This window comes from Charadrius vociferus, unplaced genomic scaffold, assembly GCF_000708025.1.
Source record: "Charadrius vociferus isolate BGI_N301 unplaced genomic scaffold, ASM70802v2 scaffold873, whole genome shotgun sequence".
Classification (NCBI taxonomy): Eukaryota; Metazoa; Chordata; class Aves; order Charadriiformes; family Charadriidae; genus Charadrius; species Charadrius vociferus.
This window is the reverse complement of record NW_009647698.1, coordinates 127,032-142,813: the sequence shown is the minus strand read 5'-3', so window position 1 is coordinate 142,813 and position 15,782 is coordinate 127,032. Positions and strand designations below refer to the sequence as shown.

Sequence of the window (15,782 nt, the reverse complement as noted above, 5' to 3'; positions counted from 1 at the left end):
TGTCAGGTGGTTGGCACTAGATGATCTTTAAGGTCCCTTCCAACACAAACCAATCTATGATTCTATGATGCTTTTATATTTCGTAACAACTCCTGTTATTTATGCACATGCCAGTGGGGGCTAGCCCTATGGTAAATTAGTGTAGAGTACATAATATATTACATACACAACACTGCGAGACTGGTAAAATGTTGCAACAGTGCCTTTAAAGATCAGTGGAATTTCTATCCAAAATTTTGCATTTGCAAATGCACAAATTCCTTAATTATTTCCTTTGCTGAGCCAAGGAGGAAAAGTTCAAAAAACTCTCTCTGCCTGCCTAGGTTATCCTTCAAAATAAAATATAGGCAATGTTTTTTTTTTTTTTAATTGCTTCTGTGTTGTGATAATTCAATTTAAAAAATATAGCATAGCCACAACATTGAAAGTCTTGGGCCTAGGTTTTAGCCTGTAACAGTGTTTGTGTATAACATCTACTTGATGATACACATCCACATCTTCAAAACTCAAGGTTGGCATTAGTAGCAAAATGCAGTGGTTTCTCCTCAGTATATCCTATAGAACCTTAAACTTTTGATTATGTGGACATCAACATACATCAACATTCCTTCCATTTGTCCTCTGCTATATTCTTCCAAGTATCGAAGAAGAAGAACTTGAATACTTGAAAGAGATTTAATGTCTTATGGTTTGTCAATGTATCACTTCAGAAACAGGTGATGTCTCTGATGAAATTTGGTTCTGTGTAGTGTTTCATTTTTCTTGCATTACCTGGAGTTCACATAAATATTACAACATTTGGTCTAGAGGGGGTTACTGTCTTGTCTGGTGTGTTTCATCAACACATTCTGCACAGTTGGAATCACACTGAACGTGTTTAAATTTCCATAGAACTTAAAATTTTAAGTCTAAGTATGGAGTTATTTAACAGAATAAAGATGATCTCAGCTAGTGAAAAAGAAGCAAACGGACAAATATGCTGATAGGAGACAATGATAACTAGGGTTTTTGTAGCCCTTTGCAAATCAGCTATTTTATCCCCACCTCACAGGTAGGGAAACAGAGAGAAAGCAAAATAATTCACCCAGCAACATAGCTGTAAATAGAACATTTTCTCCAAAGTCCCAGCCTTGTATTCCATCAACAAAATTAGTGCTTCTTTCACTTGAGTTTCAGAAATCAGCTATGATTTCACATATAGCGCTATTTCAGGAAAAATGAGCATTATTATTATTCATCAGAAAAAAAGCCCTTGTGCAAACATTCTTCTCCTGATGCAGAAGTGAACAAGAGTACAGAGGACGAGAGCATTCTCTGGAAAGCTGTTATCTTAAAAACAGGAAACTCTTCAGTTACTGACTGGTAATCCATCATTGAGCCTGGCTATGCAATCCTTACTTCAGATGGACAATCCATGTGAGCAAATACTCTTTATGAGTAAAAGCTAAGTATTTTCCTAATTTTTGAAACACCCTTACAACCCATTGTTTGCAGACCTACACTGAAATTACTAACAGGATCAGCCAAATACTTTATCTTACTTTATTACTCATACTCATAGTGCTCAGGTCATGCCACTTTATCAACACCCATCACAGTCATATTACTGTTGACTCACAGTCAAAATATTGACCCAAGGCAACATATTTAACGCTTTTTTTCCACCCCTAACATGGTACAAATATATCCACAATGGTAGTCATAGCAACATGTTCAAGTCCTAATGTAAGTCTGTCTTTTGCTTTTAAACTTTCTGTTAGGGTGTCTTAAATTGATTGCCGTATTGGGAGACATCCCAGTACCTCCCATCCTTCCAGAGCAAATAAGTCAGCTGAATTAACAGTGTTTCAGGAATCGATATAGTAAGATGTGTCTAAGGCACGCTTTCAGATTGTTCAAAAAAGATAAATGGGATCTATACACTATGACTGGTAGCAGATCATCTGCAAAAGTGGTTCCACACTGTGTCAGCTACTTCTGTTGTTCCTAAGAAAGATCTCTGCTTTGTTTAGAGAACTTCCTGCACTTATTTTTTGCAAGTACATGATGAGATCTTCTTACTTCTGATTTCAGAGTACTGGCTTGCTTTCCTTTTCAGCTCTGATGCAAGTTGACTGGTCTCAATCATCTTTTGTACTGTGTATAGCTCGCAATGTGGTAATAATGGGTCATACAAGATCAGTTTTTTGCTTTGTCTAGTGTACTTGACATACAACTCGATGAATTTTGCTTCAGGAATGTAAGTCATTTCCTTAGGGAAAAAAATCTTGTGGTGCTTTGTTAACAATAAAATACTACCTATCTTTGATTTTCTGTTTAATAAGATGGCTTATTCCTGCTTTGCTGTTTGAATTGACTCTTGCTTAGAGTGAATCTGACTTCATGATGCTTTCCTATGTTGCGAAACTCACAGTACCTGAATTGAGGTATCTCAGACATATCTCATTAAAACAGAAGATTACTAGAATAAATGAGCGTCACAGAAAAATAACCGGCTTCACAATGACTCCAGCACTTTTGGGATAAAATGATTCTTCACTATTTAAGGATGATTACATGCAAACAGTAGTGCGTTGCCCTTACGTATCTCCACTGCCTAAATATATGTAGGATTTAATCACAGAATATTGAGGCCAAGCTGCCAATGCCTCTTTCACATTCTTCCCTTGAGCAAGTGAATCTTCACTGCCTCTCATGAATTGTTGAGCCTAAATAAACTTTATTTTTTTAATAGGAAAAAAATATATTAAACCCAAGGCATAATTATTCTCGTATTTGTGATACCAGCAGCATTGTGTACATACTAACATTATTTGCAAACTCCAGTTATTAAACATACCTTTTTACTAAAATAATTATAAAAGATTAAAAACTAAGACTGCAAGAATTATTAAAAAACTTTAACTGAACATCTAGCTTGAGATACAAATAACCTGCATGCATCTTAGGAAAGTTTCTTGCTAGTCAGTATTTTCAGTATAAATCTCAAGATTTTTGAAACTGTAGTGTATGGATGGATAGAGTGACACAGAGTCCAGAAATAGAAACATTTTGACACCAAAAATTCCAGTAGAGGTTGACTGCTGGCCTAGGCATTCTGATTACAGGCTATGGGATCCCTGCCCTTCTGCTATTAGGGAAAAAAACAGAAGGAGCAGTGGATGTGAGAGCGGTCTCTTCCATCAGCAGAAGCTTGCACTGATTTGAGGTAGCATAAGACCTTTCCCGTTAGTTTTTCTAGATTCTAGATGATATTTGATTAAGTATATTGTATTAATCATTACATTATTCTACAAAGTGATCATTTCCAAAGGTAGCTTTTTGTTTGAACCATACTTACTTCAGATCCCAAACCAAGTCTTTCTGCCCATGAAAATCCCAGATTTAGTGGGGGGTTTTTTCACTCTTTTTCTGTCCTAATATTTCCAGAGTAAAATTTCAAGGTCTTCAGCAAGTGCAAATGAAATATGCATTTCTTGAATTCTATTTTTTCAATAGTGTGCAGTATGCTTCCCAATGCTTCTAGGAGCATCATGGTTGCCATCCCTCTGTTGAAAATGTACTTACGTCTGGGTACTTCTTGAGTTTTTATGGAAAGGAACACATTTGAGATCAGCCCCCACTCCATCTCTGAAACTGCAGGAGCTTGTACACACATCTGAATATGCAACTTTCATCTTCCATCATTGCCTGTGAATGAAGCTCTTCAGACTTCTCCCATGTTCTTCAGAGAACTCTTCCAAGATTGTTTCTTTACTTTCTCTTTCACATACAGCATTTCTTATTTCTTCGAACCACACCATTTGTAAGGTTTTGTGGACAACAATGACCAGACAGCACTGCTAGCAGAAGTTACTCAAAATCCCATTGTGGAAAGAAAGCAGGGTTTCAGTGTAACATCACAAAGCAAGTCAGCTGCCTTTTGCTAACTATTGGTGCTAATAAGTAACTTTCTTCACTTTTTGGTTTTGATTTGATTATCATTCATCCAGCAATTTGTTAAGACTTAGAACGCTTCAATATTCTGGAGGCCTTCAGAATGCAGATGATACTACCTTATTCTGCTTTTTTGTGAAAATCGCAAATATTCAAAAGTATGTTTTATCCACTTTTAAAACTGCAAAGTTACATACACAGGTTACAGCTATATTCTTAATCTGAGAAATCTGAATTTAGTATGAGTCATTAAGTCATGCATTATATTGGAGGTTTCAGTTCTCCAGTTTTATTTCCAGCAGGCCAAATTCAACAGGTTATTGGACAATATTTTAATCAATATGCAATTAACAACTATGATCCCTGATTTAAGTACTTAATATTGTGCTACTGTATACTCTTCTGTAAGCTACCTCCTTGTAAATTCATATAAGCAACTTCTACAAAAATGTTTGATATAAAATGGAGAGGCGTTATGAAAGAAAATGGGAATGAGTTCATCTGCATTGTGGGGAAGCTGAGTTTGGAATAAGTGTTAATATGTCTCCTGTTTGGGCAGTCCTCTCCTGCCATTATTTGTTACTAGGAAGTCTGCATGGGTCATTTGTCCTTTGACATGTCTTACACTGTGAGGCATAGTCTAAGCAGCCGCCTTCTTTTTAGTATGTCTGCCAGACTAATGTTATCTTTGTTTTATCTTGCTGGCTTTCAGAGCTTTTAAAAAGATTATTGGGGTTCCCTTCTGTTGTTTTCTTGCAAAGTGGCCTTGTTAAAATCAATAGATGTTCTACTTCTTATTCCACTTTTTTTTTTTGCTTTTTCAGGTTTGATCATTGCTTGTTTTTCCATAATGAACTTATTGCACAAATGAGTTTAAAATGTTGAGAATACTTATTAGAGATTTTCCTGCATAACTCAGAGGAGCAGAGGAAATATAAAGAGCATAGTTTTTTTAGTTTAGAAATTGTGTAAAAAAAAAATTCAATATCATGTGAAAAATAGTTTCAAATCACACCTGGTTTTACTATTGAGTCGCATATTGCAAACAATTAAAATTCAAAACCTGTCATTTAATTGCACCTGTTAATCATAGGTCTGATTTTGTATTAATTTCTTATCTAAATACCCACCGAACTTAAATCAGACTTCCTGTGACTTGTGAAAGTTTAGATAGAGGCTGAATGTAATAGCTGTAAGGACACAATAAAATAAAAGTGTAATAGTTCTTTGCTCTTACAGCGTTCTTTATCAATAAATCTAAAATTGCTTTATTAAGGAGGTTACTTGCAACTGAGGTAAAGAGAAATGAATTGACTTATCCAGGTTATATCAGTGGGTAAATGACAGAGCAGGGAACAGGCATAAGGCCCTTTGAGCTCCAGGCTGGGATCTGTCTGGTGAGCAACACTGTGTCTCACCTGCTTTTATCCCAAATGACTAATAAATTTGCTTTCAGTCAAACAATGAAAATCAGACTCCAACTGTTATTCACCAGCTTTGTTTCATGTACGTTTCTTCACCTGGATTGCATGGAACTGATCCCAACTGATTTGCTTCACAGTCCCTGTTACTCAGCCTTTGGGGTTAGACTACTCATTGTACAGCCTGAAGATTTCTTGGTATTGACAATGATGATTATGTATTCATCATCTTGAGAGGGGCATATCTGATAACTGTCTAATTCCAGGACTATGATTTCACTGCCTGTAATTTTTCCACTGAGGTGCTGCACAGCTGTACCATGTTCTAGCAGAGTCTGAAAACTTTCAACTCTCTATTGGGTGAAACAAAAAGAATAATATTAATGTCAGCAGCAAGGAAGTTTATCGTAAGTGATGACACTGTATAGGCTTACTCAGGATGTTTACCAGAGCAACAGTTGCCAAGCAGATAAAGTCTGTTTGGAAGATGCATTAGCAGACTTTTTTCTTCCCGCAGCAACTGCTGAGAAATGAAACATATTTCTTGTACTTATTTGCATTTTGAGTGACTCTATGACCGCTTGATTCAATAATAGTGTCGTGTGTCCCCCCCTTTTTAAAATTAGTTGCCAGGAAAGATATCAGATTAAGTGACTGAAATTTTTTGCTCATAGGTAAATAGATACAGAGAAAATAACTTTGGTGGCCAGTAGGCAGATTTGTTAAGAAGAAAAATTTAGAAGGAAATCAACAGCTTGAGCTTTGTCCCACATCCTGTTTCCAGTGTGAACTTACTCAAGTAACACAGAAATGTATGAAATAGTTATTAACATTTGGTGGAGAAAGGAGATCCTCCTACTGCAGTGTATCCTTCTCTGGTTACTGTCTATAACCCCAGCCATATCTCTCCTTTTCATTTCAGGGATCCACTTGAGCCCACTTGGATCACAGGATTAGCATGGCTATGTCATGACTTTTTATGTAGGTAACAGCATACAGGAGAGTGAGGAAGCTACTAACTTATTTGCCTTTTCAGCCCAAATTACTAGGTACCCAAATATAACTGGGAAGTAGGAACAGCTTTGGTAAAACTTCAAAGAAAGGCCTGATTTTATACCTTTGGAACTGTGGAGAGACATCTTCACTTTCTTGTCACCGTACCCAACTACTAAGAATGTGTTGCCTCTATTTATAGCAGGCACTCCTTGCAACAGGCAGATATGTTTTCCTGGACTTTACTGTGTTGAAAAAAACAGGTGTGCAGAGAATTTTTTCCCCCTCAGTATCAGCAATCTATTAGGGATGTAACTACTTTTTTTTTTTTTGTCTCCCATGAAAATTTTCAAGACTTATAACATTTTTGTATGCCAAACTGAGAAGAAAATATGAAATTTTGAAAAATTCTCCAGGGAAATTTTGGACTGGGTTCCTTAAACTATCTACTTGTATTGCAACTGTGTAAACATTTAAACTTAACTTTCTTAGGTTATTTTATTTTATTTTGTGCAAACTAATTAATTAAGTTTCAAAATGAAAGGTCATTTCAAACTGAAAACCAAAACCCTTGTTTTGCTTTATTTAAGTATCCACAAGGGATACTTCAAAACCAAAAAAATATGGTTTATTCCCACTAAATGGAAATATATTTCCTGTAAATCATTTTAAGTTTCACAGCTTGGCAATATCCCAAGGAAAGTATTTCATCTGACACTGATGGTGTAGGTGGCTTATTTCCAGGTTTGTTTCTCTTCTTTCTGTAGTGAATGGTGGCTAGCAGAGCAGGAATATTATTACTGGTGGAACAGAAAAACATCACCAAACCACACTAAATGACTATATATGTTGCTTGATCCTTGGCCGTTTTTTGTTGTGATGGTAAAGGACTGCAGCCTCATAGACACATGCTTGCTTAACTGGTATGGATCCTGCAGAATTTGGCTTCCAAATTTTGATCAGTGTGTAGTTATGACAGTTTAGAGTCAAATTTTCCCAGCACAATTTTCCTTTCCTCATCAAGCCCTGAGGGATTCAGGTATAGGTGTGTTTTAATGATGTCAACACATGCCTATTAGTGACTAGGATTGGGATTAACATAGCAAAACATAACCTAGCAAACAGCTATCCAGTAGTTTTCATCACTACTGACCTGGGCTTTAGTCCAACTTCTGACATAAAGGTGGAAGCCTCTATATCCTATTACAGTTGTCTGGGCTACAAATTGCTTTAGTTTTACTAATAGTCTATAAAGAAATGGTGGAATACTCAGCAAATAATAATGCCATCCAGGCCCAGGTGTATCATAGTATATCAGGTAATCACTGAATAATAAGTTTGTACATTCAGGTTCTCCCAGATGTCAAGATGGCAGTAATAGGGCTATCTTTGTATATCTGTTGACAAAATGTCTTGGATCCTGAAATGTTTCATGAATACATCCCATATGAAATTTTGTATTCAGAGGGCATTTCCTCTAGTCAGGAGTAAAATATGAATTCTTATTTATCCATGAAGTAGTTTTCCTCAAAAATATTTAAAAAAACAAACAACAACTGGAGACAGGTCTGAACTGAGAGCTGAGATCTGAACTGTCCAGACCTTCTCAGATCTTACACCTCATATGGCCCAATTTCTAATTTTGCCTGGAAAGGAACCGTAGTTACTATTAGTCTCTTAAACAGGTGTTAATCTGTTTTCAATATGCTACTTTTCTCTACTTCACTACTAACATGCATTAAAGCAGGTGCTGATATTCAAAATGTAGGTATTGGTGTTAAGCTAATGGTTGTTCTTGTTCAGATGTGTCAGTACAAGATTAAATGATCCATGATTATAAGGAAATGTTTACCCATGGATATCTGCCCAGAGTTTGAAATCTATTTAATAAATTTAGAACAAAATTCTTACAATAAATGTAAAAACTATGTTCTATTAAAGCAAACAGAGAATGAAAACTATTCTGCACTATCAAACCCCTAGTTCTGTCCCTGTTTTCAGGCCCAATTTGTCATATCCTGGTGACATATCAATCATCTTGAACCACAAACCGAAAAGGAAAATCCCCATGAGAACAGCACACTAACATTTCCTGGTTGCCATGCAATGCAGACTGTGGTTTTACCAAGAAGTCTGTTAACAAACTTGTGTCTAAGTATTCTTGTACAGGTTTTCATTTAAAGGAAGCAGGGTTTTTGCAAATCTTCCACTTTAGTTGTTTTGATGTATCTCCGGAGTTATTAAAATAACTTTCTTTTTAATATAAGATAGCATCCACCTTGAGAATGAAACTGCTAGGTATTGTCTTGAAAGCAATAAAAAGTGGGGAGCAGTGTATGAAACAGCCATACTGTGGGTCAAAAATTTTTATGGAAAATCAACTCCAATGGGAAGAGGTTGCATGAGTCAGTGTTACTCAATATGTGTAAAGATTGCATAACCAGGGTGGAAATGGAGATTGCACCTGGCTTCTTACTGTGACAGATTCTAACAAGCCTCTAGTATTAATAATCAGGATGTAACTCACACTTTCTCGAAAAGACAATGCTCTTCAGTCAGTCTCAGCCAATTCTATCACACCAGTGGGCTCTAGCTAGCAAATCATGGAACCGGAGTTAGTGATTTTGTCTGAAAAGTATTAATTGAGCCTAGTTTAGATACGTGAATGGCAGAGAAGGGCTTGCATGCAGCTGCTTAAAATAGAGCACCAGAAATCCCAGGAAAGACAGGGAGAAATGGCCTGTGTAAAAGTTAATGTTCTCCATGTTCATAAAACTCTGCACAGGCTTAGGGGCATTCCATGGCTTTGGGATGAGTCACCCAAGTCTTATGGTCTGGATGAGATTAATGATGATGACAACTCAGGCATGTCTAGTACTTTTTGCCCTTTATTAAGAGTTATTATTAAACAATTTGGTCTTTCAGCTGTAGCAAATCATGTGCACGTCAGGAAAAGGTCATGGCCTGTCCGCCTCCAAAGCTTGCCAGCTATAAGAGGGGCAGAAGGGAAGGTTTGGGTGCTGTTTGTGATTCCACTGTGAATCCACTGTGAATCCACTCTAAATCAGCTCCTTTGAAACTTAAAAAAAGAGTTGAAGGGATCAGTAATAGTTTGGCACACAATATGAGTTTTGCACTGCCTTGTCTCTTAAAACAGGGAAAAAAATCCATCTTTTGCATCACTGTGTTAAAGCCAGCTAAGTAACATCAACATTAAATTAATGGATTTGACCTTCCTACATGATGGGAAAAAGTGGAATATGTGTTTAGATTTGAATTTGTGAATCATGTTTCTTTCTTAAGTCAAAATTAGTCTATGAGCCTCAGCATGGAAAAAAGAATTTAAGGTGTTAGTTTGGTTTAGACCCCTTCTTTTCTTTTTTTTATAAGTTTTATATTGATATGATTAGAAATATTTTCATTAATTCTGTTAAGGGTCCCCATTATCTTGACATTAGAATATGAGACCATAAAATAAAAACTCTGAGTTCCATGACAGGTCTGGGCAGTATGCTCTGCATCTGTATTTTGCCATTTTTAAAATGTGGTAATTACTGTCTTCATAGGGAGATGCTGGGTTTATGCAATTTGCTTAGACTGTGAAATGTCATGTGAGTTTTATATACTTTTTCCACACTCACAGCTTCATGAAGAGGGTGTATATACTACAGCAACGTTACAAACATTTCTAATAGTAGGTGTAGAAGATATTGTCAAAGTAAAAACAAAGCATGCAACATTACTTTAAGGCAAAGTGCCAACTAATTGGATGGCCTCAAAACCAGTTTTGAAAATTGGATTGCCACATTTTTACCCGCAGTTTCCTGGATACCCACATGATCTTCCACGCTGCATGAGTGAGGCTTCCTGAGAGCAGTACCATTGGTCAGCGCATGTGCAATAAGCCTGATACTTCACAGAAGTGTCCTGGTGTACAATATGTACACTGCAGAGCCAGATTGAGCATTTCCATGGAAAATGTACATGTGGTAACTGCAGCCCACAAGTCATTCCATTAAGCCTATTTGTGTAAATTAGCCTATTTTCAACAGTTGGAATTTAAGGAATCAACTGCCTAATAAGTGGGATTCTGACTACTAATGGATCTCTGGGTGGTAATGGAGCACATATTATAGTGTTTTAAAACCATGAATGAGTTCACAAAAGTGAACTTCACTTAATATTTCAGTGAATCTGGGATGAGCTGTGAGATTCAAATGAAAGTGGATGTGGTATCTGCTTTCATAGGAAAAGTTCTTCAGAAATTAGCCTAAAGTGACTGGGAAAGACATTGATGTTTTAAAATCACAATTACTTTTAAATAATTGAATAAATCTTTGTGATCTGATCCCCAAATTTAATATTAAGTCTTGGGCTTCACAGAGTATGTTTAATTATCAACAAGTTTAGGTCTGCCTTGTTCTACAGGGCAGAGAAAATCAAGAGGGGAAAACTAAAGAGAAGCCTTTTTCCTGTCTAGATCATCTATGTTTACTACATCTATTGACTGGCCAAATTCCAAAATAATATCAGTCAATATGGAACATTTGGAGCCAAAGCAGAAGTCACTAACGTGGCAGCTGTGAGGGCAACTCTGCCCCATAGTAGTAGTTGTAGGCCACATTCTTCTGTGCAGATTAACTATTGTGTTGTTGTAAAAAAACATCCATTGGGATCTGCAACCTGAATGTTTGTTGGCTACATTTGTGACTTGTAGGTACATGTAGTGATAGCTATTGAGCATGTGGTGCTGTTCAGTGAGGGGTGTGGCCACAGAAAGTCTCTAGTCCATCAGCTACTCCAAGGAGCAGCACTCTGCATGTCTGTGGCTCTTGTGGAAGCACTGCAACTATTTCAGAATCATCTATGGGAACTTGATGAGACTGTCATTCTATGTTAATCCACTAGCTTCTCCTCAGACTGTGAAACTCAGCCCTGTTGCAGGACATTAAGTCCTGCAGGAAAGAAAAATGCATTTGTTAATGTCCTCTTCCACAGAAGTTCCTCATTCTTGTCTTCAAAACCTCTAAAGACATAGCTGTCATCAGAAAAATTTTAAAAGAACTATTTTCCCTGCAGGAAAACTGCTGTGTCAAATTAAATGTATTTTGAGAAAACATGTTAGTCTTGCATAAATTTTACAAAATTAAAAATTATGCCATCTTGGGTTTTTTTTATAATGCGATAATAAAAATACTAAGAACTGTAATCATCAGACTGTTAAACAGCTATGCAATGTATATAAATTTTGTCCACATTAAATGTTTTTATCAGCCTAAATAATTGGGGGGGCAGAAGAGATATTTTTTACATTCTTTTTGTGGAAAGGCAATCTGAGTAACCATAATGATTAATTCTGTTACATATGTTAAAAGTACTTAAATTGGATAATTGCAAATTATTGTCTGCTCATACACTGCACAGTCTGGATCTAATCTTGTATTTTATCTCCCTGATTGTTTCCTATTACCTGTGGAAAGGAACGTTCCTTGCAGTTTACACAGAATAGATACACTGCAGATAGAATAACCTCAGTTTACCAATGAACAGAAACGTTTGAAGGAAGAGTGCATGCCATGATTACTATCATTTGTTTTCACAGCAAAAATGACATTAAGAAAGTTGCTTGTAATTCACACAGAATGTGTCAATGCAAATGTGCATGAATTTTATTTTTGGTCTTTTAGGAAAACAGTTATTATATGGCATCTTTTATTTCAAATAGATGGTAGAGACACCCCCTTTTAATATTTGGAGAAGACTGGTCTGTTTTTCCTTTTCTTGAATGTGGAACTCCCATTAAAATTAAGATAAATATGAGTCATGCTTATCTCTTCACTGGGAATAATAGGCTACTCCAATTAAGTACGCTTTGCAGTTGTCATTCTAGTCTGGAGTTGCAATCACTTTTTTCTCGAGGGAAGGGTGGGGCAGGAGCAAAGTTAATTCACATTGATTTGAAGCATCCTGATTTTTCCCCGTTTTATCCACACACATCATGGTGGTGGTGGTGATGATGATGATTATTATTAACTCTTAGCTGTTTCAGTTAAAAAAAAATAAACAAATGGGACTTTTTTCCTCTCATTTTACTGAGTCACATTCCTTGGATTATACCATTTTCCCACTGTACCTGTTGCATTGGGTAGGCAGTATCTTTCCAACATAAAGATGAGGAGAATATGATCTCAGAGCCTCTAGCCCTTATGCCTTTCATTCAGTGTCTGTAGTGAATTGCATGAGGCGCTCCTCTCCCATAGGTTTTGCATGTACCTCTTGTTCAGGGTTCCCAGGCTGAAGGCCAGAAAACAAATTGCACAACATAACTGTGGCACCTAATTTGGCCTTTTTTATTCATTATTTTTATCCTCATACAGCTTGCCATTGAAAGTTACTTCCACGGGCAAACCTTTACAATATTATTAAATTAAAATCCATCTAAGGCATCTTATAACATTAAATAAGCTTACTGCAGTACACATTGAGACTCTGACATGGGTTGGCAGAAAGATGTTTATGTCTGAATATGAGGTCAGCAAGAGGAAGCCTTTCAAAATGGCGGGAAATACTGTCAAAATGAATGAACCGGGAGCAAGAAGTTAATTCATGTTAACTCTTACAGTGTGTATTGGATGCTTCTCTATCTGCCCCAGCAAGCTGAATAAGACCTTAAAAATTATATTTCAGGGAGCATTTAACAGCATAATGTTGTTCTAGTCCATTATACCTGTGCAGTTTACTTAGGTTTTGTCTCAGGTAGATCATGTAACATCAAATCAATGCAAACTTTCTGCTTTTGTCTAAGTAATAATAGGAACACATTGCTTGAACTTGTTCTGAAACTAGAGATTGACGTATATATTCACTTAAAAGGATTCACTGTGAAGGGATCACAACGAGATAGTTAAGGAACCTTATGATCATAAAGGCTGTGATTATTCACCATTTCATCTTTAAACAATTATTTCATGAATGAAATATTTTGTTTTCAAATACATTTGAATATTCAGTTAGTTTTGCAGTAATGTGTCTTCCAAGACTTTCACAATGTATTTACATCTTCTGCATGTTATTGTTAATGGTATGTTAAAAGTGCTAGATAACTCACAAAAACATATTGTATTCCTATTGTTGGAAAGGCTGAAGATTTGTCTTGTGTCTCAGCCCAAAGGAGGGAAGTATGAAGAATGTGATTGAAAGAGCTAGCTCTCTTTTTAAATGAATCGGTGGCTGCTACTTGTTGCTGGTTTACATTGACAGCACTATGCTTGAAAATAAATAATTTCCATGTCTTCAGTGAAGCATTAAGTCCAAAAATTTGTAATTCCTTTTTTTTTCCTTTTCTTTCAAACACAGAATTCAATGTAAGTTGCAGATATGGAGGAGTTTTTCATGTTGAGAAAAATGGTCGCTACAGTCTCACACAATCTGAAGCAGTTGAACTCTGCAGAGCTCTCAATAGTACCTTGTCAACACTAGAGCAGTTGAAGAAAGCTCATGAACTTGGATTTGAAACTTGCAGGTAAAGAAATTCTTAAGAAAATTAATGTATCATGACAAGTCCCTCCACCCATGCTATAGTGTAATAATTACAGTTGATTTTTTATAGCTGTTAATTAGATGGCCATTTAAGTCCTCAAGTAAGTTATATCCTGTGATGAACAAAACATCTTTGTGCATGTGTATGTTTGCTCTGGGTCCAGTAATAACTGAGTCCTCGACTGCATATACTTTTTACCAATTATCTTTAAAAAATCTTAACCTCTTACAGATAAAATCTAAAGATAAGAAAAGATTGACATTAATTAGGAAGATGTTCAGTTCACACTGTATCACTGACTAATTGGTAACATAAATATGTGAAAAGTTTTTATGGTTTTTAATGACCTGACAAAAGGTCAAAGACTGAAGATGGTATATACAGTATGGGGAAATATGTCTTGTCAAGAAGCAGTAGAAAGCACCAGTTGGTACTATGAGGAATGAACTCCTGACATCCCAGTGAAAAAATGGCCACGATATTAATGCATTCTTATAGTCTGTGAATGGGGAAGTTTCAGGATACAGCCATAAAAATTATTAAAAAACCCAAAGCCACATTGTCAAGTAACTTAATTACCCTTTGTAACTAACGACACATAGAGCAACAATGCGGATAATACAGATTCTTCAGTTTAGCAAAAAATAACTAGGCCAAGAGACTGGAAGTTACTCATAGAAAATTCTAGATTCAAAAAATTAAGTGAGTACTAATACAAAAAAATATGTAAGGATAATAAGTATTGGCTGAAGCAACTCACGAGTGTTGTAGTAGATTCTTTGTCACACCAAAATTTTATCAAGATGAAATATGTTCCCCAAGGATGCCCTCTGTTTAAACTGTAATCAAGTTGGGGCAGTCCTGTGGTCTGTAAATGTGGTCAGACTGGATGATCATGTGATCTTGCTTCACAAAATACATAATACACTCATTATGCAAGTCATCCTAACCATTCTTATGCAGAAAAGAGATTGAACTCAGGAGATGTAAATTTGCAGGGATTTTTTGTGTTGTGTTTTATTTTTTAAATCCAGTGACATAGATTCATGTTGGTAAGCCATTACAGAGTAGAAATAAATTTCAGTAGATTTTCAACTTTATTCCAATCTAAAATAGACAGCAGATATGGAGAAAATGAGTTTACCTTTTAACTGACTGGAATAGAAAAGTTCAGTGGACATTTCTCCAAGATTTTAAGACTTTCACTTTTGTACCATGAGAAATAGTCCTAGCATTAATACTGCTTGCAAATCTTTCCTGTGAAATATTTTATAGAATCATAGAATGATAGAATGGTTTAGGTTAGAAGAGACCTTGAAGATCATCTAGTTCCAACCCCCTTACCATGGGCAGGGACACCTTCCACTAGACTAGGTTGGTCAGAGCCCCATCCAACCTGGCCTTGAACATTTCTGCTGAGGCACATAGAAAACAAGGAAGTGATTGGTGACAGCCAGCATGGCTTCACCAAGGGCAAGTCATGCCTGATAAATTTGGTGGCCTTCTATGAAGGGGTTACAGCCGCAGTGGACAAGGGAAGATCAACGGATGTCATCTACCTGGACTTGTGTAAAGTGTTTGACACTGTCCCACACGATATCCTGGTCTCTAAATTGAAGAGACATGGATTCAACAAATGGACGACTCAGTGGATAAAGAGCTGGCTGGATGGTTGCACTCAAAGGGTTGCGGTCAACAGCTCGATGTCCAAGTGGAGAGCAGTGATGAGTGGTGTTCCTCAGGGGTTGGTACTGGAACCGGTACTATTCAACATCTTTGTTGGCGTCATGGACAGTGGGGTCGAGTGCACCCTCAGCAAGTTTGCCAATAATACCAAGCTGTTTGGCAAGGTAGACACGCTGGAGGGGACGGATGCCATCCAGAGGGACATT

General features: G+C 36.6%; 1 protein-coding gene across 1 annotated transcript in view; it reads left to right on the top strand.

The window, feature by feature from the left end:
* Positions 1 to 15,782, top strand: part of CD44 (CD44 molecule (Indian blood group)) — a 77,584-nt gene that overhangs the window by 7,355 nt on the left and 54,447 nt on the right. Inside the window, exon 2 of the mRNA XM_009881499.1 lies at positions 13,707 to 13,872. Coding sequence (XP_009879801.1) covers positions 13,707 to 13,872 — 166 coding nt within the window. The remainder of the gene's footprint in view (positions 1 to 13,706; positions 13,873 to 15,782) is intronic.